The 26,352-nt window shown below is 42.9% G+C and overlaps 1 protein-coding gene, 1 long non-coding RNA gene and 1 other non-coding gene across 6 annotated transcripts; all 3 read left to right on the top strand.

The window, feature by feature from the left end:
• The first annotated feature begins 58 nt into the window (after positions 1-58).
• Positions 59-20,785, top strand: ep400 (E1A binding protein p400). Of its 4 annotated transcripts, none has more exons than XM_049762532.1 (53): positions 59-238; positions 1,038-2,394; positions 2,478-2,585; positions 2,676-2,757; positions 3,005-3,124; positions 4,654-5,048; positions 5,141-5,440; positions 5,839-6,024; positions 6,104-6,244; positions 6,331-6,409; positions 6,498-6,529; positions 6,606-6,663; positions 6,769-6,852; positions 7,329-7,439; positions 7,805-7,995; positions 8,071-8,248; positions 8,330-8,466; positions 8,545-8,714; positions 8,867-9,041; positions 9,137-9,273; positions 9,541-9,727; positions 10,018-10,187; positions 10,280-10,461; positions 10,649-10,813; positions 11,189-11,341; positions 11,469-11,524; positions 11,622-11,911; positions 12,146-12,348; positions 12,521-12,690; positions 13,073-13,269; positions 13,381-13,492; positions 13,616-13,906; positions 14,010-14,084; positions 14,420-14,554; positions 14,640-14,684; positions 14,794-14,947; positions 15,076-15,311; positions 15,439-15,612; positions 15,701-15,748; positions 15,838-15,974; positions 16,097-16,153; positions 16,241-16,319; positions 16,958-17,125; positions 17,220-17,265; positions 17,347-17,453; positions 17,532-17,736; positions 18,009-18,130; positions 18,260-18,496; positions 18,668-18,842; positions 18,924-19,057; positions 19,338-19,499; positions 19,573-19,650; positions 19,825-20,785. In XM_049762532.1, exons 2-53 carry the CDS (start codon positions 1,069-1,071, stop codon positions 20,113-20,115), a joined length of 9,051 nt encoding a protein of 3,016 aa, XP_049618489.1. In that variant the 5' UTR covers positions 59-238; positions 1,038-1,068; the 3' UTR covers positions 20,116-20,785. The 4 variants fall into 4 exon arrangements, with proteins under 4 accessions (XP_049618489.1, XP_049618488.1, XP_049618487.1 ...); XM_049762531.2 differs by having other exon boundaries at positions 60-238; positions 15,079-15,311; positions 18,003-18,130; XM_049762530.2 differs by having other exon boundaries at positions 60-238; positions 18,003-18,130.
• On the top strand, positions 12,852-12,979 carry LOC125965913 (small nucleolar RNA SNORA49). Its single transcript, XR_007480008.1, has one exon. It is a non-coding gene; the product is annotated as a small nucleolar RNA SNORA49 (small nucleolar RNA).
• A 1,210-nt stretch (positions 20,786-21,995) lies between the features above and the next one.
• LOC125994620 (uncharacterized) lies at positions 21,996-25,963 on the top strand. Its single transcript, XR_007490654.2, has 3 exons — positions 21,996-22,135; positions 24,456-24,561; positions 25,107-25,963. It is a non-coding gene; the product is annotated as an uncharacterized lncRNA (long non-coding RNA).
• The last annotated feature ends 389 nt before the right edge of the window (positions 25,964-26,352 follow it).

Raw genomic sequence — 26,352 nt, 5'->3', positions numbered from 1 at the left:
AAATATAAAACAACAGCAAATTATTCTCGCCCTCAACTTCCTGTACAACGGAACTACAACCGGGTTAAGCCATAGGTCGCTCTGGTCGCCATGTTGCTCAATGAAATTAGCTTCCAACATTGAATATCCGTTAGCAATATTGTTACATTCATATACGCCGTATAATGCTTGTTACTACATCAATCTTGTTATAAAATGACGTAGGTAATATTAAACGACGAAAGAAGACCCGTAACATGTAAGTAATGTAGCATATACGGTTTAATATATTCTTTGTAAATGTTGGCCTTCTAGCAATAACAAGCTAATACTCTTAGCTTTTGCTAGCACGCTCACCGTAGCGAGGGTATTTGTGTGGGCAGAAATAGCATTGTATAAGGTCTGGCCATATATTATGTGCAGTGTATGTGTACTATCGTTGAATCTTTACTATCAGAGTTGGCAAACATGCAGGTTTAATAATAGAAGTACATGAAGTGTTCGCCGGGTGGCTACCGCTAACGTTACGCCCCTGAGCGATTTCGTTATTTTGACAGAAGATCTACCGTAGGACACTTAACCCTGACATCGTTAGTATTCCGAATCAATATTGTGTCCAGCCTATGGAGACTTATCATGGAAATGTAAATGCATTATTGGCTTTTGCAAGTAAAATGAAAAAATATATACATACATGCAACGTTATTTCATATATCTCCTATGCAAGTTTATTGCAGTTACTAAATTGTGGGGCCTACAGTTTAAGTGGATTTATCGAGGCCACAAGTTTCACCTTTCACGCAACATCTACTTTCAATGAGACACAAATGAACTGTCGGTATTGGATGTAATACAGTACGTTGGATGCTGTTGAAGACGTGCAGCACAGTATTCTTGGTTACAACAACACTTTCAAGATTTTTCTAATATTGAGCACATAATTCCATTTTAAAAGCTAAATTGTCATGGATATAATCTGACATTTACATTGGAAAAACATACATTCAAATGTACATTTTTGAGTTTTCTGATTTTTTTTTCCCTTCCTTTCTCGACAGATTGAGAGAGGTAGTGTAAGAGTGTCACGCAATGCACCATGGAAGTGGGTCGCAGAATATTCAACGACAACTCCAAAGACCCAAGTCTGTTAGTGCCTCAGAAGCTGAGGATCAGCAGCAGCAAGCAACCGTGGCAGCTTCACAGCAACAAACTACTGTTGCTCACCCTCAGTCACCCGTGACCACGTTTTCTTCTGCTGCCAGCCCATCAGCTCCCCAATCTCCCAATTATCAGATAATCATGAGTCGCAGCCCAGTGACTGGTCAGAACATGAACATCACTTTACAAAATGTGGGCCAAATGGTGACTGCCAACCAGCAGATCACCATAACTCAGATTCCCCTGCAAAACCCGGCGTCCCCCGGCTTCCAGCATACGACACCACAATGGAGGTTTGAGCATGCGCCATCATCCTACATCCAGGTCACGTCGCCTTTACCCCAACCCATGCAGCCGCAAAGTCCCACCCAGCATAGCCCAGTCTCACTGCAAGGCGTCACAAGGCCTGGAGCCCCCTCAGCTGCCCTTGGTGTGTGCGGGCAGAGCCCGACACGGTTTGTTGAGGCAGGTATGGTAGTGCGTCAAATCAGTTTAGGCAGTCCATCGGGAACGGGTCATTTTGTATACCAGGATGGCACAGCGCTGGCCCAGATCACACAGGGGACACCTGGTCCAATTCAACTGTCTTCTCCAGGAGCACCAGGTTCAGTTAGGGAACGCCGTCTTTCTCAGCCTCACTCACAGACCGGAGGCACCATTCACCATCTTGGACCTCAAAGTCCCGTGGCTACCAGTACTGCTCTCTCCACTTTGGGCAGCCCTGGACACATTACCACTTCTAACCTACCTCCACAAATCAGCAGCATCATACAAGGAAAGCTCGCACGCCCTGTGATATTTGATAAGACTTCACAGGGAGTAGTTGCCGCAGTTGGATCCTCACCCACGGCATCTTTTACGATCCCTTCCACCATCCCATCCTCCAGCCCCTCACTCACCAGCCCCTCCCAAGCAAATACCAACAATCCACTTGCGGCGACCAACACTGCAGTAGGCACTGTTAAAAAACAGGTTCCAAAGAGGTTAGAGGAGATTCCTCCTTCTACTCCAGAGATTGCCCAGCTACGCAAACAGTGCTTAGAGCACCATGCCAAGAAGATGGACACTTTAAAGGAGGTGTTCAAGGAATACCTCATAGAACTCTTCTTTCTTCAGCATCTTCAAGGAAACATGATGGACTACTTGGCTTTCAAAAAGAAGCCTTGTGTTCCCTTGTATACTTACTTAAGACAGAACGACTTGGATCTAGAAGAGGAGGAGGAAGAGGAGGAACAATCTAAGGTTATCAACGATGAGGTAATGCGTTAGCCAGATTTGAATGCTAACCATTTCCTTCTTTCCTTGAATAGCGCTCCTTTAAAACTTTTTGCTTCTCTCAGGTAAAGGTTGGCACAGGAAAAGATGGCCAAGCAGTGACGCCTGTTGCCATAGCAACACAGCTTCCTCCCAATGTATCTGCAGCGTTCTCTGCCCAGCAGCAATTTCAGGTAATAAATGCAATCCTTATGTGAAACATCGTCTGCGACGGGTTATGGATAGCCAACAAGGACATCTCCCTTGAATTTCCCGTGGGACAGGGTCTCCAAGGACCAGCTGGCACGCTTGCCAACCCCGCTGAGATGGATGCCTTCAAGAGGCAACAGGCGATGGTGCAAGCAGGTAGGGCGAGGATCCAAAACTCCTGTCTGTTGCTATTTTCCCCCGTTTGCTTTGGTTTTTGTTCTTTTTCTTTTCTCCCTTTAATTGCTTCTGCTTTTAGATATTTGGCATCCTCTACTAGCGCTCTATGTTGAAGTATTTTCTTCGAGGAAGGCGAGTTGGCCTGTGAGGTCTTCCGAAGGTCATTGCCCTGTGCAGAGTACTTGTTTTCCCCCGTTATGAGGGTATTGTGTGTTTTAAATCCCAGATCAGGCTAAAAGATCCCGGATTGACGTTGGTCGCCATGGGCTGATTTTCCAGCATCCTGGTGTAGCTCCTTTAGGATCGCCTGGCGTGCCACTCCAACAGCTTATGCCAACTGCGCAAGGTAGGGGTGCTACAACGAGGCCCTCCCTCCTTCTTATGCCGCTGGATGATTCCCTTTCTACACATGAAGAAGACTTAAGTATCTGAGCCAAAACAGCCCCCTTTACAAATAAACTTCGGGCAGCATCATTCAGCTGATCCTTCAGATGCTGGATTTCTCAGCAGTCCTTCCTCAGGAAATGCAGGCTTAGTTCTACTACACTCTGAACTCTCAACTCTGTCAGGATGAAATGGGAAGAAGATTTTCCAACTGCGAAGAATAGTCATCACACACTGGGAAGATGCCTTGTCTTTTCATTTTCCTTTTGTCGTGTTCTGGGCCATCCTTTGTTATCCATTTCTTTCTTTTTTTTTTAAATTTTTTTATTTTGTTTTTTGACTGACTGTCATGTGATGATGGCTTTTTCTTTTTTTTTTTCTTTTTGGTGGGTGGGTTAAACTGCAGTCGGATCTAAGAAAGTGGGAACCCGGTGGGAATGAGCACACTTTCTTGTGGGTTTGCCCTCTGAATGACTCCATTTGATGTCACCCTGTCTTTTGGTTTCCCATTGCCAAGTCTTTCACTCTCCAGTTGTACATGCATCAACAAGGTCTCGAAGTCATCCTTCCAAAACCTTTTCATGTGTCTCATGGTCACATTGCGTTGATTTCCCTTCATGTTACTTCATGGCATTTTGTTCTGACTTGGCTTCTTTCCCTCAGTCTAAGTAGGAGGGGAATCATATGGAGGACTTGTGTTCAGCGGACAGGTTTTTGCGATTGTGATGGTGTGGGTGTGTCAGGGCCGGGTGTTGGTGGTGAGACGTGCAGGGAGGTAAGGCAGGCGCTGCTTTAGATTGCACAGCTCCGCTCAGGCCCGCTGTCTGCAAAACCCAGTGTTTGTCTTTTCGCTCATCTCTGTGCTTTGCTGTTAAATGAGGCATTCAGATGCCTTGAGTACTGCTAGAATGACATCGCTTTCATGCATGTGAAACATGCCGTTTTTGTGCATCTGCTTTGTATTTTTAGTTTCCCTTTTGCTTTCGCTGTCTTTTTGTTGGTGTGTAATTTCCCCCCATTTTCCTTTACCTTTTAAACATCTTTACTCTTTCAAAATCTCTCTGCATCTATAGTTTTTGACATTCTAAGTACCATATTCAACATGAAATGCAATATTTTGATTTTGCATTAATCTATGTAATGTTTTGTTTGAGAGACATGTAGATGACCACATTAATTTCATTTCTTCTGTAATCATTTTGCCGTATTAGTTTATCATCAGGAAGTAGTATACTTCTGTTCAATCAAGTTCATCTATTTCATTTGGCGCTGTTCTCAGGAGCTCCAATTAAAAACATGAAATTATTATTATTTAATTCACCATTGGCTTCTATTATTCAGGGAAAGCTAAGCCAAACACCTGTATTCAGTTAAAATCGATATTCTAGCAAGAGCAGACATTTTCAGGTCACTATAAGGAAATACAAACATCTTTTTTTCTTTTTACATCACTCCCTTGTTTGTTCTATAATTTGTTTTTAATGTGTCTAGGCGGGATGCCGCCTGCTCCGCAAGTGGTCCAGATTGCAGGACAGAAGCAGAATCAACAACAATATGACCCATCCAAAGGACCTCCAGTGCAGAATGCAGCTAGCCTACATACGCCACCCCCTCAGCTGCCAAGCAGATTGCCACAAGGAGCCCTCCCTATGACTGGTCCCCCAGTGACGCTGTCCCAGCAGGTTCAGATTGTGGAGAGCACAGTCCAACCTGGTGGTCAGCTCCAAGCGCAGGTGAAAGTGCAGACAGGTGGCCCAATCATGGCATCAGTAAATCCCCACACACAACTCCAGGCCCAGCTCCAACAGCAGATGCAGTCAGGTCTGCACATCCAGTTGCCTCCCCAGCAGCAGCAAAACCAGACAATGCTACCCTCAGGGCAAGCGGTCAGTCTGCCTGAAAACATGCATATGCAGTTTGCACTTGCGTTCGCTTTTGAATCATGATGCAATCTTAAGATTTGTTTCCTTCCCCGTAGACGGTGACTCTTGGTCGTCCTGGTGCAGAGTCAGCTCAACCCATTCAAAGGAATATGACCAACTCAATATCGCTCTCCTCCATGTCGTCTACTTCTGTTCCTACTTCTAATTGTGTTCCCACCACTCAACCAACAAGTCCTCTGCGCCCTCTTGCTACCAATACAAACCCAAGCACCCAGTCCAAACTGGCAGGAACCAATGGTTTTTCCGGCATCAAAACGAGCGGCTTTGGTCAAAGCGCGACCATGCAGTCGTCGCAGGAGGCTTCTCAAGATAAACAAGTTGAGCAAGCTAAACTGGTAGGTTTCACGATAACATATCTGTAAGTACACTGGAATGAGCACAATAAATGAGGGGAAAAAAGTGGAAGCAAAGCCATTTAGTTAATTTTAATAGCATTTGGTTAAGCTGTAAGTCTTCATTAAGAAGTACATTAAAGCCTGCAACAGATTAAAGACATTTCTAGTCATGTGATGTATTCTGTTGTATTGTTATTTTGTTGTACCTTACGTAAAGTGCTTTGTTACAACAACAGCTGTTGTGAAAGTGCTGTAAAGAGATGTGTTGTATTGTCATTGAAGAAAGATTTTTTTTGTTACAACTTTGGTTGAATGAACTTTTTAAGTACATACTTTCAAGTCTTAAATTATCATGACGATAACAATGTGACTTATTTTTTTTCTCTCCTCATCCTTAGGAGAATCAAGTGCACCAACGCATCTCTGAACTAAGAAAGGATGGCCAGTGGTCAGCCAGTAGGCTTCCCAAAGTTGTGGAGGCCTCTCGTCCAAAGTCCCATTGGGACTACCTCTTGGAGGAGATGCAGTGGATGGCCGCTGACTTTGTCCAGGAGAGGAGATGGAAAGAGGCTGCTGCAAAGAAGGTATGAGGGAAATGTTAAAGGGTCTCTAGACTTCCGAATTTGAAATAGAAAGTCCAAATATCTTTTGATTCTGCTTCAGATGGCACGCACATGTGCACGTTACCATCAAGAGCAGAGGAAAAGTGAAGAGAGGTCAAATAAAGAAAGGGAACTTCATCTTCGCCACATTGCCGGCACAATTGCCAGAGAAGTGGAATTCTTTTGGTCCAACATTGAGCAGGTATGCTTCCTGAAATTTCAGTCATCACTCACAATTACATCCCTACCAATTTATTGAAATTTTTTTAATGCATCACTTTTTGTCAGGTTGTGGAGATTAAACTTCACTTTGAAATAAATGAAAAGAGGATTAGAGCGCTTAGTTTACAGAAAGCATCAGTCAAAGGTATGGCTTATTCAGTTCATTTTTTTATTTTTCTATACTCAAGAAAGCATAATAAACATCATACAAACTGAAATTGTTCTTGTACCAGGTCACTCTGTTGGAGAGACACCTGATAAAGAGGTATGTTCTCTGTTTTAACAGAAATATGATCATCTAAAAATCACATTGTACATCTTGTTTATGTTTTTGCTTTTAGGAGCGTCACAGTGTGTATAGAAAAAGAAAATCTAATTCACCTTTGAGTGTTGAAGCGGGTATGTTTTAAACAATCAATTTTTATTTTTTAATTAAAATAACGTGGTGTGAAGGGCAAATTCCTAATGTAAAATGCCTGAATATCTTTTTTGTGTGTGTTCTAGATGAAGAGAGCACAATAGAGGAACAAGAAGTTACGGAGGGAGAAGCCAATTACAAAACAGAATTGGTTGAGCTTGCCAAAGATGGTAATTACTCTCTATGCCTCTTTGTCCAGATGCCCCTCTGTTAGACGTTTACTGTGTAAGATATTAGCATTTTTTGCTTTTACTTCACTGAACTTTAAACCATACATTTGGGAACGTAATCAAAGTTATTTGAAGCCTACTCAGTTTTATGTTGAGAATACTTTAAATGTGCTGTTTTTTTCTGTCGTAACTTTCGTCCCGAAAACATCCCTTTATGTAGGAGAGCTACAAGTCACTCTCAGCCGCTCCACTTAAGTTCACATCAATACACTATCGTACTACAATAGAAACAACAATTTGTATAACGATTTATTTTAGGAGGCGCCAGAATGCATCTTTGGCATCCATTCACATCAATAGAATTGATTTGAGTTAAGAGCATGGTCATGGCAATTAAACTTGTGAGTCAGGGTGCCATTGTATATCAGAATTCTATACAGTATTTCTTACTTGATTACTTTTTTGTAATTTTTTAGCTGAGTTGCCCCTGGATGCTTTGAGGAAGCAATATGCCGGTGCCTATGCTGACAGCTTTGATTGGCCTCAGCCAAGTCCGTCAAGTAATCAGGATGATGAAGAGACTGAAGGTGCCAGTGTGCTCTGAAAAAATGTTTTGTATATGTGTTTCTTTTGTTCTGTTTTTTTTTTTTTTTTACACATTTGGACTGAAAAAAAAGGGGGGAAAAACACAATGGTCATTGGAATAACGTAGAATCTGGCATGAGTGGAAAGTCAAAGCTTATGGGAGAATGTCTTGGATAGATGAGATTTTTTTTTTTTTTTAATCCAGGCATTGTAGTCTTCTCTCTGTTTCTATTCTGTCTGTAGTTACAAGGTATTTAATTGACAATTGTGAATTATTATTTCCTTAACAGAAGATGCCGCCATTTTTTTGCAGATATATTTATTTGTCCTTCCTTCCTTCCTAAATTTATTGCTCTGTAATTTTCAGCAATAACGTGTCCTGCAAGGAGTCCACCTGAGGCAGTTCTCATAGACTCTCTGCTTATTGTGGACCAGTTTCGTAGTCCCGACAAGACCTCTTCTTGCAATTCTGAGGGGAAACCTGCAAGGGACATATCTGAGGTGGCTGCTGCAACCGAGCTTCTTCTGCCGAAGGGTACCCTCAAGTCCACTTCCTCGGTAAGACCCATAGACAGGTTGAACGGATCATTTCACATATTTTTGGTTGATGTTGTCATTGTTTTATTTTACTAGACTCTGACTCCGGCACCATTTCTACTACACGGCGCACTGCGAGAATATCAGCAAATTGGTGTTGACTGGCTGGTAAACCTATACAAGAAGCACCTAAATGGTATCCTCGCTGATGAAACAGGCCTTGGCAAAACTGTTCAAACCGTTGCTTACATGGCTCACTTAGCTGGCCAAGAGGGTATGCTTCTATTGCTGTTATTTGCATGGTTTCTGCAAATGTATCATATCTAATGTAATAAATGTTCTTTTTCTCCAACAGGTATTTGGGGTCCACACCTCATTGTGGTTAGGACTTGCAAATTGCTCAACTGGGAAGTGGAGTTCAAGCGCTGGTGTCCTGGCCTTAAAATCCTCTTGTATTTGGGAACGGAGAGAGAGCGTAAATCACAGAGAACGGTAGGTGTTTTTGTGGTAATGAAAACTATGTTATCACTTTATCAAGAAACGTATCATCTGGGCTGATCTGATCTCCAGTGGTGGCGTGAAGAAAACAGCTTCCATGTATGTGTAACATCGTACAAGCTGTTGATGAAGGACCGCAGCCATTTTCTGAGGCAAAAGTGGAGACACCTGGTTCTGGATGAGGTGCAACTCATCAAAAATATGACTGAAAAACATTGGGAAACCATATTTGCCCTTCAAAGGTGAGTAGCATTATTTTTCTGATGATGCCATTTTGAGCTTGTGACATTCTTTCACAATCACTTAAATCTGTTAACTGATGTGATAATGTACAGTGTCATAAGTACTCTTTTTTTTTTTTTTTTTCCCCCTTCTTCTCTCGTGAATTGTACAGTGTGCAGCGGATCCTCCTCATCAATACCCCACTACAGAATACTCTAAAGGAGCTATGGACTATGATCCACTTCCTCATGCCAGGAATAACAAGGCCTTACTCTGACTTCCCTGTTAAGGCAGGCACTGATCAGAATCAGGACTACTGTCACAAACTTGTCATTCGTCTGCACAGGGTTGGTATACTAATACTAACAATAGCTGTGGAGTTTAACTCCTCTACATACTGTGCTGGATTTGTTGTGCATTACCTACTTAATCTTACCTTTAGATGATTCAGCCTTTCATTCTGAGGCGCTCCAAACGGGAAGTGGAAAAGCAGTTGCCTAAAAAGTATGAGCACATCCTGAAGTGTCGCCTCTCCGGCAGACAGAAGAGCCTGTATGAGGATATCCTTACTCAACCTAGGTGAGATCTTTTTCTTGTTCAACCTCAAGGAAATGACACGCATGATTCACATTTTGTGACCTTTTCAGCAACTTGGAACATCATAGAGGACCAATTTGTGTTGTGTTTTTAACAAAGTCAAATTGCAGCGGTTGTTAATTGTAGGACTGATGCACTTTTGATTTTGATTACTTACATTGTACACCATAAATTCCCTCTATCGCCTTTCAATTGGATTATAGACGTAGGCATATAAATTAACGTGTTCATTGATGGCTTTGGTTTTAGATCCCAGGAGGCTCTGAAGACTGGCCATTTTGTCAGCGTGCTTCAAGTCTTGATGCAGTTGCAGCGTGTGTGCAACCACCCGGATTTGGTTGTACCTCGAGAGACAAGCAGCTCCTTCTTCTGCACTCCTCTGCAATATAATTGCCCATCACTCATACTGGAAGCAATGCAGGATGACTCCAACAAAGTATACACTTTTTATCTGTACTCAGATTCTCATACTTTTCTACAATAGTTAGGCAAATTAAAGACCTGTTCAACCTATGGATTTATTCATCTGTATCTCACCTATATTCTTTTGACATACTGCTCATATCACTTTTCAGATACTGTTAATCCTCAGTACCAAAATTGCTGCACTATGATAGTAGTAGCGTCATAGTTCTTTTTACCATTCTTTATTTTTACCTTGCAGTATTTTATGACAGCGATATGCTACATCATCATCATCTCTTGTCCTTGACTTTATCATTTTAGGATACAGCCCTGTCCCTGTTTGATTTGATCAGCAATGAGAATCAGCTGACTCGGTATCAGATTGAAGAAGTAATGCCCAAACTAAAGGTCACACAACAGCTTATAGAGGAGATCTACAGTGGTCCCGAACCACCGCCACATCCCAAGCCATGTCCAATAAAACCAATGAGGTTTGAAAGAGAACTTTTTTTCTTTTTTTTTAATCAACTGAGTATTACAAGATTTTTTTACATTGTGATGTTGTAATGTCTTACCTAATTAGATTGTTCCAGCCAGTGCAATATGGGACAAAGCCAGAAGGGCGGCTAGTTGCCATAACAAGTGCAGTAGGACAAAATCCCCAAACAAGCTCTTCTGCTACAACCAACTCTGTTTCCTCATCCAACTCAGCCCAGGCAAGGGGAAAGTCCCCAGTCACCACTGCAGCTACTACAGCAACTCAAGGTAAGAAATCAACTCATTTTATCGGATTTAGCTAAATATGCACTGTAACCTCCACACACACGACCAATCCAACACTTTGTATTGCTTTTTGTTTTTGTTCAATAGTTTTTACCCATAGTAGGGATTCAGGCTGAAGTTTATATTGCTATATTTTGTATATTTTTATATTATTCCTTCTCAAAAAAAGGAGGGGATGCAGTGAAAATTGCTCAGCTGGCCAACATAGCTGGAAGTCAGAATCGTATCTCCCAGCCAGAGACTCCTGTCACGCTGCAATTTCAGGGCAACAAATTCACGTTGTCCCCCAGTCAACTTCGCCAGCTCACCACTGGACAGCCCTTGCAGCTCCAAGGTAGATAAGTTGTTAATATGGCATATGGCCAGGTATCATCATTAAACTTGTGATTTGTGCTGTCGTCGTGTTTTTGTTTAAAAAATTATGTGCTGTGATGCATTCATGTATTAACAGTGTAGCAACATGAGCTAAAAAAAATAATTGTGTGCTATGATGCATTCATGTATTGTATTAACAGTGTATGTAGCAACTTGAGCTCGATCATCACAAACTGTTGTACCTAGTACCGCTCAGCCATTGTCCTAAAAAGATCATTTAACTGATTGCATCAGATCAGCCTGAACATATTGGCACCGCTTCCCTCGACAGTCATAACAAACCTTTTTTGTAATGTCTTTAATTCAGCACCCATTGTAATTGCTTGATTTTTAGGAAACATTCTACAAATTGTGTCAGCTCCTGGGCAGCAAATCATCAGGCCCCAGGGTTCTATGGTTATGCAAACAATGGCACAAGCTGTCCCTAACTCCAATGCTTCAGCTTCACCCAGTGCACCTCATCCAGCTCCACCAACGGTCCAGCAAGGTGACTCATCCATTACCATTCCATATCATACATTTTGTCTTTCGAAGCCGATTTGATCCCAACGATTAGCAATAGAATGCGACTTGCAAGGATGTGTCCTTCAGCTCATACAGTATATTTGGAATAGGTGTGACAACAAATGCCTCAGCAACCTCTAACAGGCTCGCGACTCCTCCTTCACAGGTATGTACATTAATTCAGAGACAGCTTGAAAAACTACGGGCCAGTTGTAATGTATTGTACTGAATCTAAAAAGTGTGGCCTTGTCATTTTCCTTTAGGAGTCTTCAGAAGATAAAACCCGGCAGGCTAAGCAGCGGTTGAGCCTTCTCTTTGAAGCAAATGAGCGACGCTGCAGCCGCCGAGTTCTATATGGGTCAGACTTGTTGCAGGCGTGCACTGTGAGCTCAGAGCCTGGCCACTCTGCGCTCACTGCTGGAGGATGGATGTGGGTGGGCCGGGAAAGTTGCGTCAGGGCCCAGAACACCTTTGTGGCAACCACCTCTGCACTGCAATCTGCTCTGCTGTCTCTTGAGAATCGAATGCAAGCTACCAACAGCCTTGGCAAAGGGTGCTTACTGTTTTACCACATTGTTGAAGCTTGAGTGCTTAAGAAAACTGAATTGTATATTACAAGGTTAGAAAAGGTTTTTGGAGGGCATTAATTTATCTATGGCTTGTAGTATAAAATAAACAGTTACATGTGATCATAATTGAAATTCTACATAGATTAAAATGTTCAATCGTGCATTTAGTGTCATAATGATCCAAGGCTAAAAGAAACTCTCCTCTTTTCACCATGTAGGCTGCTATGCGTGGTGCCTACAGCTGTTGCGCCACCGCCTCAGTTATATGCAGCCAATCCTCCCACCCCTTACACCATAAAACAAAGGTTATTCCACAGTCACCTGCAGGAATCCTTTGCTTCCCATGCTTGTGACATACACCACTTGGTGGCCAGGCATCACTTCTGTTCTCCGGATCATCAGCTAATGCAGATGGATTCAGGTTAGTTAGTTTCTCTTCCCACCTGTTGCGTATCTAGTCAAAGTCAGTCTACACTGATGTTCAGTTTTCTTCATCTGATGCTGTGCATTTTTTCCCCCCAAAGTGCATGTCGTGCAGAGGGTGAAAGGCAAACCTAAGAAGGATATTAACTATATATGTTTTCCATCCAAAGGCAAACTAGAAGCCCTGGCCATTCTGCTGCAGAAGCTTAGGTCAGACAATCGCCGTGTCCTCATCTTAACTCAGATGATGAAGATGCTTGATATCCTGGAGGCATTCCTCGATTATAGGCAGCTCACTTATGTGCGTGTGGATGAAAGCTACACTCCAGATGAACGACAGGTAAAAAAAATAAAGGTTGTTGTGTTGGGCAATACACCTCATGTAGCATGTTTTTTTTTTAAATGTCAGTGAGACATAGCTGTTTCTTTCTAGAATTTGAGACCTCATGACAAGCAAATCACATACTGTCATAGACTGTAATGGAATGTTAGAGGTTGTTGCCTCCCCGTCTAACACCAGAACCTCCCAGTGACAGTGCAGAGTTCTGGCTCAAGGGGATATATTATTGTGCATGTTTCCCTCTCTGCTGGATTCTGTTCCTGACAGGGCCAAAACTGTTGCACACATCAATATAGCTATAACCCCTGACCGTTGTTGGTGCTGCTGCTGTGTTGTTTGAAAGATTCCCCCCACACGCACTCACATGCTGTTCTCCTTGCAGGAGACCATAAGGACCTTTAACAGGAACAGGCCAATTTTCTGCAGCATCCTCACAAACCACTGCTGCGCTTCAGTCGGAACTATGCTTGATGCAGATGCCATCATTTTCTATGACACAGACCTAAATCCTAGCATGGATGCCCGCACCCAGGAATGGTGTGACAAACTTGGGCGCGCTAAAGATATCCACATTTACCGGTAATATATTTTGTGCAAACTCACCAGTTCTTGTTTTATACATATTTGTTTATGTTCACGACCTCAACAATTTGGGAGTTTGTCAAGATATTCCCATGTTTGTTTGCTCAGATTGGAGAGTGGGAACTCGATTGAGGAGAAACTATTAAAGAATGGAACCAAGGACCTAATCAGAGAGGTGGCTGCACAGGGCACTGATTATACTCTGGCTTTCCTCACACAAGTAAGATCAGTTCATCCTTATTTTGTCCCTCACTCTCAGAAGAGCTGTTCGTGCCTGTTCATTTCAAAATACATACCTATTAGATTACTTATGGTAAATGACTCTTTTCTGGCCTAATTCTAGCGGACAATCCAGGATTTGTTTGAGGTGGAGGCAGGCTCAGGGGAAAAGGTGGAGGAGTTTGTTGTCCTTCACCAGGAGCCATCAGCCTCCGAGACCATCTCTCCAAAAGTAGCTAGACCCTACATCCAAGCTCTCCATAGTATTAACTTGGAGGATTCACCAGAAGCAGACGGTGTGAAAGTAGAGGATGCAGAGATAACAGGCATGCATTCGGAACTGGCTGACGAGTCAGAGAGCCAGACTAAAGAAGAGCCTGTTGAGATGGATCAGTTGAATGCAGTTATGGAACAGGTAGGTACCTTCCTTGATTGTATTTTGTCACTGACCAAATAGAGAGAAGCAGTTTTAATATTGGTTGGATCATGAATTTCTGTTTCTGCGTTATTTCAAACAGCTCACTCCAATTGAAAGATATGCTCTGAACTACCTGGAGTACCTTCATATCAGTGACGATGAAACTGCTCTCAAGGTAACACAATCTGATGCTCATGTGGTATACATATGAATTATGGTCTAATCGTTGTATCTGAGCGGGCGTTTCAAATCGGGAAAAAATTGGACCAGCATTCAAATGAATGCAAACATGACTGCTTTTGACTCTTCAACTACTCAAGTCAAGTTTATTTGTATAGCCCTAAATCACAAACAGTCTCAAAGGGCTTCACATAGCCAAAATTGACAATTATTCTCAAAGCATCCCCTGATCATAAGCTCCCAAAAGGGCAAGGAAAAACTCGAAAAAATCTCCAGATGGGCAATACAGTCATAATGTTCTGAGTAACTCATTCGTGACATTCTGCTCAGGAGCGGTTGGAGTGTTCTAAGAGGGGCTGGGAGCTGCAGCAACTGCAAAAACTGAAAGAGGAGGAGGAGGACCGAGAGCTGATGGAGGGAGCCGAAGAGCTTTTCACCTACACAAGAGAAGACGCTTACAATATGGTGACTGGTCTTTAAATCTTGCTTTTCACAACCGGTTGGTTATCTGCTATGTTTAACAGTATTGTCAAACCTTTATTTTCATTAGGAGTATGTCTTTACTGCTGAGGATGGACATACAGAAATCATGCCGGTAAGAGATGTCTTTTGTGTGTGTGTGTGTGTTTGGGCATATTCCCTACCCTAAGTTTCTCTTTGTCAGTTGTATAGAAATGTGTTTTTTCGTTGTAATCACAACATAGGTTTGGACTCCACCGACACCACCACAGGATGACAATGATATTTACATAGACTCTGTAATGTGTCTGATGTATGACACCACACCCATTCCTGAGGCCAAGTTACCTCCAATCTACGTCCGCAAGGAGCACAAGAGACTGAAACTGGACCCCTCAGGTACAAGACGCTCTAATCATGTTACTCTCACTGTCTTTATTCTACACTTCTTAGATCAAACCAATTTGCCCATTTTGGTGCCTTCTTTTCCCACTAATTTTCCGAGTGAAAATATCTTTTTCTTTCAGCAGCAGCTAGGAAGAAGAAGAAGGGCCATGGGGAAACTGTAATTCCACCACGCTCCCTTTTCGAAAAGGCCAGCATGCTGAAGGTTCGCAGAGAAGGGAAAGACCAGAAAAAGAACTTTTCTCTCAAGCAGCAAGCACCCTTCGCCAAGCCTCTGCCTTCACTGGTTAAACCCACCATGGAGGCTGGTCAGGATAACCCAGAGTGGCTCATCAGTGAAGACTGGGCTCTACTTCAGGTACTTAGCCCAGCCCACTAGTGTCTTTCTTGGGGAGATGTATCTTACAAGCGTCCCTTGACTGCATCTCGGTGAAACACATACGTTTTATGCTTATTATGACTCAAAGACTAATTTTTTATTACAGGCTGTGAAACAACTGCTCGAGTTGCCCCTCAACCTGACTATCGTGTCTCCTGCACACACACCCAACTGGGATCTGGTGAGTGATGTGGTGAACTCCTGCAGCCGCATCTACCGCTCTCCTAAGCAGTGTCGTAGCCGCTACGAGAACGTCATCATTCCCAGAGAAGAGGGCAAGGTAGTCCAACATCTCAGTGCACCACTGTTTAACTGAATATTGAAACAACCACTTGGCATATTTTAACCAATATCTGTAATATTTTCAGTTGATGTTTGAGGCTAACCCTAAGAAGAAAACAAAGAGCATCTACAAGGTGCTATATTCTCTTTTTTTTTTTTTTTTTCCCCCACAACTATTAGGATCACTAAACTTTTCTTCTTCCATGCTTGTCTTTTCACTCAGTCTAAGAATAGCCGTCCTCTAAGGACCTGCCAGATCTACACGCAAGATGACAACGCCACTCAAATTCAGCTCTATAACAGCCGCTTTGAGCTCATGAAAATTATAGCGAGCAAAAGGAGCCCACCTATCAAACCATTGTGAGTACAGCATCAGGCAAAATTAACTTGCGCAATGAAACAATACTATCAATACTTCGAGAGGAACACGTTTCATTTCACATATCAATCTCTGAATGTGTTTAAATCCACTCCTCTTACAGGCTTGGCATGAATCCATTCCAGAAGAATCCCAAACATGCCTCTGTTTTGGCAGAAAGGTAGCCTTTCTGTTGTGATTTTCTTGTAGCATGCTGTATGAATCAAAAACTACAGAGCAAAACCTAAGAACCATTCCTTTTATGCAGTGGGATAAGCTACGACAAGCCCCTGCCCCCCATTCAGGTGGCATCTCAACGTGCCGAAAGGATCGCCAAAGAGAAAAAGGTAATTGTCAGGATTACTGAGGAGTTGGAGAAAATTTCCATGACTGATACACTATTGCTAAAATCCATACAAAGAATTATTGAAAGTGTTGCCAACAAATTTTATTGTGGTGAGATTATCACGTCAGCTACTGGCTGTGTCGCATGATTATGACTTCAGTCGCCCGTTTTGTTGCTTTGTATTGCAAAGCAGCAGAGGCTATATGATCCGATCCAAAGCCTGCTCTCATGACATAGTTGCGTCTCTAAACCTGTAAATATGCTGGTATATTAGTATCTGGCCTTTCTGTTTGTTTCTGAGTTTGCGTGAAGATAGGTGGTTCAGAAAATGTATTGATCCAGGGATGAGCGAGTAACGATACCAGCTTAAGCTACACCATACAGTGCCCAAAGCGCTTTACAAAACCCCAAGGCAAATAAAATCGGACATTGAGTAAATCCTCCTCAGCAGTAGTTGGCCCTATACACTATGGCAGTTTGGCACATCAGTCATCTGCGTCAAAAAGAAAGGTCACATTTTTTGTCACTGTGTTAAATGAAATTTACAGTATACAAGTCCCTCAGGTATCAGTACTCGGTACTGATGAGTACTCGTAGTGAATACTTACAACACAATATGTACTGTATGTGTACTTGAAGGCCCTGGCTGAGCAGCAGAAGGCTCAGCAGCTAGCGCAACAACAGGCTGGAGCTCCCCAAGGCCAGACTACACCGAGCCAGACCTCTGCAGCTGCCCAGGTTCAGACTCAGGTCTCTCAGACTGCCACTGCAGCTGGAGCTGTTGCAGTTCCTAATGCAGCTGTTCTGGTGAGAACCAGTCTATAAATCCTCCTTTACAATTGGCCCCTTTAGTGTGGTCCAAAATGTGCAGCTGTTGATACATGCCTGTCATATCTTTCAGGCTGGAGCCATCAAAAACGCCGCAGCCGGAACCACCATCCAGGCTGGTGTGTAATAGACATTCAGTTCACATAAAGGACATTTGCCTTTGCTATAGTTGAATATGTTCTTTTGGTTTGGTCTTGCAGCTGCTGTTGGGGGGAATGTGATTGTGAACACGGTTGCTGGAGTGCCTCCGAGTCCGTTCCAAGCCAACAAGCGCCTGGCCTCCCCAGTCATACCAGGCACCCTTTCTGTGAGTCATGACGATGACACAAATGTCACACTGTAGAAAAAGATGTCCTCATGGAAGCTGTGTCTGTTGTTCTACTAGCCCGCCGGTCCTGCCGCTGGAGCGCAGGTAGTCCACGGCCAGCAGAGAGCAGTTACAGCGGCTGCCGCCCCTGCTGAAGTGGTTGCCATAGCTACAGGGCAGGGCGTTCGAGCAGTTACCCCGGTAACCGCATCGACTGTCGTTTCAACCACTCTGAGCCCAGTCCAAGCACAGACGCGCCCACTTGTCACTCAAGTAACACAAGGTAATGAACTGGCTTCAGTGTCCAATTTTTCATTTTACCCTTCCAGTCGTGCTGGCCCATTAATTAAGCAGTTTGTTACTGTGTCCTTGCTGACTTGTACTGCTTGCACTGACATGCCTGCAAACTCAGAGTTGTTGTTTTTCAAAAGGTCAGCCAGTGTTGCAGACCCCCTTAATAAGTGCCCACTGCGTAACAGGCAACATGAGTGAACCCCTTCCAGTATTCCATACTCTTTCACTGATTTGAATGTGCTGTAATCTGCCAAGCTACAGGAATGCAGCTTGCACAAGCAAAGGCCTTCACCCCGGCTCACCTGCAGATGATTCGTCAACAGCAGCTTCAGCAACAGCAGCAGGCTGCCTCTCCTCAGATCAAAGCCGTAAGCAAACCCCAGGTAAACAGTACCGACATTTTTTGTTTGTTTTTACCAAAAACTAAAGCTGTGTTTTCTTTAGATTGCTGTGACATGTATACATTTCAAGTAGAGGAGTTGTAATTGAATGCTAAGGATTTGTGTTGACAGGAATTATTAAAGATGCACAAACATAAGTTGCAGCTGCAGCAACAGCAGCAGCAACAGGTTGCAGCAGCAGTGGCGGCAGCCGCAGCTCAGGGCCAGCATGCTGCAGGAGCCCAGCAGGCCCAAGTGCAGCCCACACAAGCAGCTCAAGCCAATCCTCAGCTAGCAACGGTCACGGCACCAAGATCTGGTTCTGTTTTGACAGGCACCACAGTGACCAATCTACAGGTGGCCAGACTGGTAAATGTGTCTTATTCTCAGTAGTTTGTGTGATATAATGAGGAATTTGGCATATAGGAAAAGTTTGTCGTACGATAGATGTTTTAAATCGTTTATTTTTTTAATGAATTTATGGACAATGTGCACATTCATTAATCATTCTTCAACATGCTTTCTGTTTTCCAATTGCAGACCCGAGTAGCCACCCAGGGTCAGATTCAGGCCCAGACTGGCCAGACGGCCCAGATGACCCTCACCAAGCCTCCCGTGGTCTCCGTGCCAGCCGTGGTATCATCTGCTGGTGTCACCACTCTGCCGGTCACTGTAGCTGGCATCAGCGTGGCTATTGGCCAGGCCCAGAAAACGGGTATGTTACCAAAATGCTTTCGAAGCCTCAAGGAGCCTTAGCCTGTCATGCTTCTAAATATAACTTTCTCTTCTTGATCAGGTGGTCCTGTGCTGACGCCGTCCTTCCCGCAGATGCAGTTGCTTCAGATGAAGAAGCAGCAACAGGCAGCCGTCCAGGCGGCCCAGCAGAAGGCGGGACAGCCACAACAAGGACAGGCAACAGTGCAACAGAAGGTAACCAGGGTCTGCATTAACTAAGTTTGGAAAGCTTCAAGTATGTTTTTTTTCCCCTTAGTGAGGTAAATTGTCAGCCCACCCCATATCCCAGATGCATGAGCTTCATTCCGAGATAGGAGCGCACACTTGTGTGACCACTCTCTCGGGGAAAAAAAAAAAAATCCCCTCCCAAATGAGTTTAGATAATGTATTTTATATCACCAAAACCCAGCACTTGAGCAGGGGTGTAGCCATTTCATATCCATCATAAACGTTTTGTTATGCCGTTCCTCTTTAGATTGGCACACAGCAGGTTACGGTACAGGCTGCCCAGCCCAACCAGCAGCAACAGAAGGTGACCTACACGACCACCACACAACTTCAACCCGGGATCAAGCCCCAGTTCTTCACCACATCCATCGCTCAGACGCAGAAATCTACGGGACCTCAGCAAATCCAGGTGCTGTACTTCACTAACAAGTGTGATCAACTTTTTGTGGTTTTCCTTGTTTGACTGTTATTATTTTGAATAGGTCGCAAAGCTCCCACAAATAGTGCAGCAGCAGCCCACCGTGGCTAACATTCAGCAAATTGTGTCTTCTTCACAGCAGGTAGGATCTTCATTCAGCATTGTGAGCGAGGGAGGGAGGGAGCGAGCAAGCAAAAATAGGGATGGAGGGGGGGAGGGAGTCATTCAGTCACTTGAGTTAGTATAGTTGAGTTTAAAATCATACAAGGCATGTGTCCTCGTAATATTTGGTTGTGTATCCCTTCATCCATATCAGATCCAAACGCAGCCACAAACCGTGACGCTGACCACATCAGCGCCAGCCCAGGTGCAGATGATTCCGGCCGGCACCACTACAGCTCAGGTCGTTCAGCAGAAGCTGATCCAGCAGCAGGTGGTCACCGCGGCTGCCTCACCGCAGATTCAGACGCCGCCCCCCCACAGCCCTGCCCAGCAAGACTCTTCTGCTTTGCAGCCCGTTCAATCCCAGCAGCCTACCAAAGGTCAAGCTCGCCAGGGTGGCATAAGGGCCAAACCGCCTGCCAAGCCCAGCGGGGGGAGCAGTTAGGGGGGGGAGTGAATTCAATCGAAGTTTTTCCCCGCAGTGCACCCTGTTTGCACTCACATGTTCTTTTGCAGCCCACCACCAATAACAACTGTACATACTGTCGGTCAGCATTATATTCTCCAATGTTGAAATCATATTTTGTCAAGAAGTCCACCATGGTGGGTTTCTGACTTTGTTCATTTGTTGTATTTCTAAATGTTTAAATACAAAAAGAAAAGTACCCCTACTAAAAATGAACCCTCATGTCTCTAACACAACACAGTCGTTGTCTGGCCTTCAGCCTGACCAAGAGAACCTGTTGGATATCTGAGGCGTTTTGATATGGAGCTGTCAAATGTGTATTACTAAATAGTCCCTTGCATGTCAACAAATTCCTTTGTCGTGTTTAGATACTGAAAGGAGAGTAGTGCACGTTCCTTCAGTTATTTGGTTGTTTTTTTATTCCAACAAAATACACTGTAAACATGTACGTTAGTACTTTGGGTTTCATCATAAATCCTTTTTTTTTATTGATGTCAGAAAATGTAAATATCAGTGAAAAAAAAACATTTGTACTTGTAAAGTAGTTGTGTTTTCATTTTTTTTCAACCTAATTGTAATAAAGTGCTTTGTTTTTTACACAGACATCTTTTTTTTAATTGGTTTTCCATTAAACCCATTCTAAGTGCCAGGAAGTCTTGTGAGTTTTTACGGCAGCTGTAGCCATGAGATCAGAATCAGACTCATTTCTGTTAGCCAAGTATATTCAGAAAAATAATTAACTAAAGACACAACAAAAAATATATTTTTCTCCGGTTAGAGTATGGTTGGTTTAGACCACACGGGTTACAGATAGTGTTGTATTGCTGAACATTGACAGCTGTGAAAATGATGCAGTGAGTCATCACGCAAAAATCTAGTGCTATAAAAATGACAGTTGTGCAGAGGATGCAGAGAATCGTCACGCAATTCAAAGTGAGCAGCAGAGCAAGAAATATGAAGCAGCAAATGTGCACTAAATGCACTAAAGTGCTGTGGAAAAGTGACCAACAGTTATCCGAAGATAGATGAGGGATACACTAATACTGTACTGTCACATACTAGGAATGTGAGCAAAATTGGCGTAGTTTGCTTTCTGGATTATCCACACGAGGGTGCTGTTGTACCAGCTTTATCAATGCCCTGCAAAGCCATGATGTGGATTTTCCACCTCATTGAAATTTCCCATCTGCTCCTCAACGCTCAACCCCCCACTTCACTGCTCTAGCACTCAATATCCGAGCCACACTCCCCACTAAACGAAAACCGAGACGTGGGAGGTGAGCTGGAAGAAGATGCCCATTTCTCAACAGACGGCCATAGCTGGTTTCTTTGGGCTGGAATCATTTGCTGCATATCTGCTGAATCAGATGCGCCTTGTCTATATTAAGCATTGGTTTAATCATTTTATGCTTTCGCAAATGTGTTATTCCCCTTGTTAACCTCACAATTTAAAGAAAACCCAAAGAGTTTAATGAGTACATTTTCAGCATGTTCAGCAAGAGCAGGAGTGGCTAACACGCAGACTGCCATACAAATGCCACTGTTGTATTTTTAAGTGGTGGGCCATGCATTTGGTACCTCAGCCTTCAATTAATTAATAACATAACAAAAGCCTAAACTATTGTAAATAATATGCATTGCATTCAACTTGGCTGATCTAATCAACCAATCCGAGGATGAGCATTATTATGGGACAACTTTACAATATTGTGATAGATTTCACCGGTTATCAAATGTTCAGGCATACTAGTTCCATAATTTGTAGGTATTAAGAAGAAATAAAGGACTCTGACAGTATGTTATAATTAAATAGAAAGAATGTAAAGAATAGTTTACCACATGTTTTGCAGTAACTTAATGGACATTGTGCAACTCCTTCTGACGTGCGCTATTTTGGCCAGCTGGAGGCAGTATAAAATAGACATAAAGATAAACTACATGGCAGTCGCGATTTCCGCAATTGTAGTTGTTCATTGAAGACGATAAAGAAAGTGTGACGGTGGGTATTGTTATATTGTCTGTCTACATGTGTTACTGCACTATTTATGTTAACAAAGCTAGAGTCGTTAATGCCCCATGCATGCTATTTGTTAGTCTGTTAGTCGTGTTTCCCATGATGTGTTAGCATTAAGGTAGCAAACTTAAAGGAAAAGTTTTGTGGAGGTTTTGAATCCATGTTTGATAGTAAGCTTCTCTTGAGAGTGCCAATAAACAACCTGAACCCTCTTATTTATTTATTTATTCATTCATTCATTCATTCATCATTCATTCTTTGTGCCATCTTTATGGATCTTTTATAATCAAAAGTCTCCCCCCGGTTTGCTGCATGATTCCTTTGTGTTTTCCCTCAAATCCATGCAGCTGTTCAGTCACAATTCCTTGAGCTCTTTTCACATCATGTGTGGGAAAATGTTACTTTCATTTTGGTTGTTTTCCAATCACACCGCTTCCTGGAAAACACGATGACTCATGACTATTCGGGTTGTATTGCCTTGGAAAGCTTTAAAGCCAATTTTCGCAGTTTCAGCCATCTGCATAGTTTTTTTTTTAATGCAATTTGTAACCCTTCAGTAACAGATGAGCATGTTTTCCACCATCACAGCATATGCCTTTGTGCATAATAATAAAAAAGGGTTGAATAACTAACTCAAGTTGACATTTTAAAGACAATAATTGCCACTTTAATTATACAGAGGAACAGTTATTTGCTTGGTTAAATTCGGGTGCTTTTTTGGACAGGCAGTGAAAAATGCACCCAGGTGTCACAGTGACAAGATGTGAACGAAAGACATGAAACACGCATACCCACCCATAAAGTGTGGTTAATGCTTTAGATAGAAGTCCGATTTGAAAAGAGCTCATTTATTAACGCTATCGAACAAAACAGCTGGCAGACCTCAATGGATTAGAGCTGCCGTAGTGTGATTACGGAGAGTGGACTACTCAGAGCACATTTCAAACATGTCGCTAGCTGGCATCACACCTCCCACTCGTCGTGGCTGTGTGTGTGTGTGTGTGTGTGTGTGTGTGTGTGTGTGTGTGTGTGTGTGTGTGTGTGTGTGTGTGTGTGTGTGTGTGTGTGTGTGTGTGTGTGTGTGTGTGTGTGTGTGCGTGCGTGTGCGTGTGCATGGGGAAGGCCCACAGGAAAGACTTATATAAATGTGCCATGGTTTTCCTGCCATAAACCCGATATTAAACTTCACACTCGACAGTGTAAACATGGATTACACCGTCTACTACAGGAAGTAAAATTTCCATTGAAAGACGTATGCAAAGACATTGACATTGTCTTCTTTGTCCTTTGTGAGCCGTTTAACCTGAAGAGGATATTTAAAGCTGGTGTGAAGATTATCATAATGAGAATCAGATGGCGGCTGTGGTTTCACCACTGCAGTTTACCTATCGCTACTTAGCCAAAATGATTGACAGCCTCTGAAAACAGGGATGATGTTTTCATTATGCGTGTTGGCGTGAAGGAGATTGTCTACATGTTGCCTTAGAAACAGGTTGGGCTTAAAAACAATAGATGCAGGGACGGGGAAATCGGGGGATTTGATGCGAAAGGGAGGATGGAGGAGGTGTCAGCCAGGTGGGAAGGAATGACTGCACCTTGATCCTGATCATAATGACTTTAATGGTCCACCGATCCCGATCACACAGCTGCCTATGATATTCAAGAAAAAGACACAGGCCGTTTAAGCTGAAAGGTTGCCTTGGCAACCACCTGACCCCCTTTGGTGCAAATCACAGGGTTGGAAGGGTCTGTGTTTAATGAGCTTGTGTTGTTGATGGTGTGGCTCCCAAAGCTGGCAACATATACTGTTAAATTGTTGCTCGCGTTCCAGTGTTGTTGTTTTTTAGATAAGATACTTTTTGTCCTGATGGTATCTTTGCAGGAAGCAGCACGGTAGCTATTTAACTATTTGAAAACAATGGAAAAGAAATATGACTCCCTTGCCTTGCCTTGCTTTGCCTTCAACGTCGTCCCCACATACCTGTTTCAGACGCACTTTTGTGCACGTTGCCATGCTCCTTGAGGCTTGTACGAGCAGGTTGTTGTATTACACAAATGGTGAGTCACAGCCCTGCTGGCTGATTTCACAGAATTCAGCCAGTCTGTGTGTGTGCGTGTGCGTGCGTGTGTGTGATAGGTACTAAATGTTCATCATGTAAAAAGAAAGCTGCCACGTTCCACTTCCTCACTGAAAATGTCATGCAGCAGTGTAAATCTCTAGTGTTCCCATGCACCCACTCTTCTTTGTCCTCCATGTGAATCATTCTCCATCTTCACGGGCTTGTCTCCTCTCTTTCGTCTCCAGGCCAAATGTATCAGCATACGATGATGGCTGCTTTGATCGTCCACGCAAGGCTCTTATGCAGTGCTTGCTCCTAAGCGACTGGCTGTGAACCATAAAGAGGATTGCAGTGAGTATCTGCTAGTGCATGCTCGACTTTCTCTCCACCTATGCATCAAACTCTGCAGTTCTAAACACTTATTATTACTACATTAAAAAACATGAGCGTTTCATATGAATGCTTTTCTTTGAATCAAGACACATCATAATGTGTCTTAGTCTTAAAACTCGTATATACTACTTTCACCATCATCCTGTTGTAATTAGAGAAACCAATAATACTGTACAAAAACAGAATTAACTGTAATAGCACACAACTGCCACTTACATCATCAAAATCAATCTTTATCTAATACAAAGTAAAGAGGTAAAACATTTAATAAAAGATTCTGAGTTTTAAATGTAAAAAACAAAAATGCTCTAACACAAGTACAGCACGAAAAAATATATTACAGGTGATAATCATAATGCATTCGATGAGTTCTTCTGATTGAAGAACCGATGACAAACACGTCTGGGTCTGAGCCACCTGCAAACATGGTTAAGCTCCACCTCACTTGGTGTAACTGGCCCTTGCCTGGCATCTCCTTCATTTGGCAATGCTGTCATTGACAGGTGATGCCATCCACGGTGTAACCCCACCCCCGGCGCCTCGCAAAAGTCAGCTGGAATAAGCGCTAACTACCCTGCGAACGTGAACAGTACAGGTAGAAAGGGGGTGACAGATATATTCTCTCCTAATTGTGCTCAGTTTATTCAACATTCAGAGAGCCAACGTTGCAATTAAAATAATTGTCTGTCAACATGGGTTTGCTTGGATGCACTGAAGACAGATTTTCCTCTTTATATATTTCCCTATGCTCAAAACAAAGCTGATTGAGGTGATTATTTTTAATGCCATTTGACAAACACAAAACATTACCTTAAATTTCCACATCAGTGGTGGTGGTAAAAAAAAAAAAAGATTTTTACAGGCAGCAATGCATGTAATTTCTAAGTAATAATTGTAGACAAGGATAAAAAAAAATCTACAGGGTATCGGATTTAAAAAGGCCGGAATGCTTCAAGCATCTGCACTGTGTTATATGACACATTTTTTCCTTTGTGTTTTATCCTTCTACAAATACACACTGCACAGAGCCATCTAGGATGGATAAATATACACCTCCAAATTTCATCTGTGCTTTCCATCATGGAAATGGACTTTGCACATGCTTTCAGAAATAATGTGCGAGCCCACTGCTGGATACTAAGCAGCAGCTGGTTCTTAAAGGCTGCTTGAATGAGAATGAGCGCACCACAGGGATGCATTTGAAAGGAAGGAGACGCTGACTGTATTTTTCACAATTGAGATAGTTTCAAGTACATTTCCATGCAGCACTGAAAATGGATGACTGGTCATTGAAAGTGAAATGGGATCTATTTTTCACCCTTTCTTCATACATTGTGAAATAAATCATGCTGTCTGCGTAGATGAATGCACATACTTAATATCATGGATAAAATCAAACGATGAAACCCGGCAGCCATTGTGCAGGGTATCGAATTTTCTATTCAACACACCGATAAATAAATGTATTTGTTCAACAAACACTTGAAAATTTTTGAAGTGTATGATATTTTAGCAGCATTGGCGGCTGGGTTCTACAAATCTGCAGTGTAAATACAGAGAAAACTCTTGACATGAAGGTATGAAGGTGTTGAACTTTGCACAGCTGTGTGGTGCTTTATTGGAGTTTTGAAGAAGTTTCAGCACCCCAATGGAAATCAAGAGAGTCTTATGAAGCCATCTTGTAAAACCTTTGAGGCACTTAAAACGTGTCAACGTGACAGGTAGACATGGCAACTTGGCTGGCACACT

Source organism: Syngnathus scovelli, chromosome 3 (assembly GCF_024217435.2).
Source record: "Syngnathus scovelli strain Florida chromosome 3, RoL_Ssco_1.2, whole genome shotgun sequence".
Taxonomy (NCBI): domain Eukaryota; kingdom Metazoa; phylum Chordata; class Actinopteri; order Syngnathiformes; family Syngnathidae; genus Syngnathus; species Syngnathus scovelli.
This window is presented reverse-complemented; position numbering and strand designations above follow the sequence as displayed.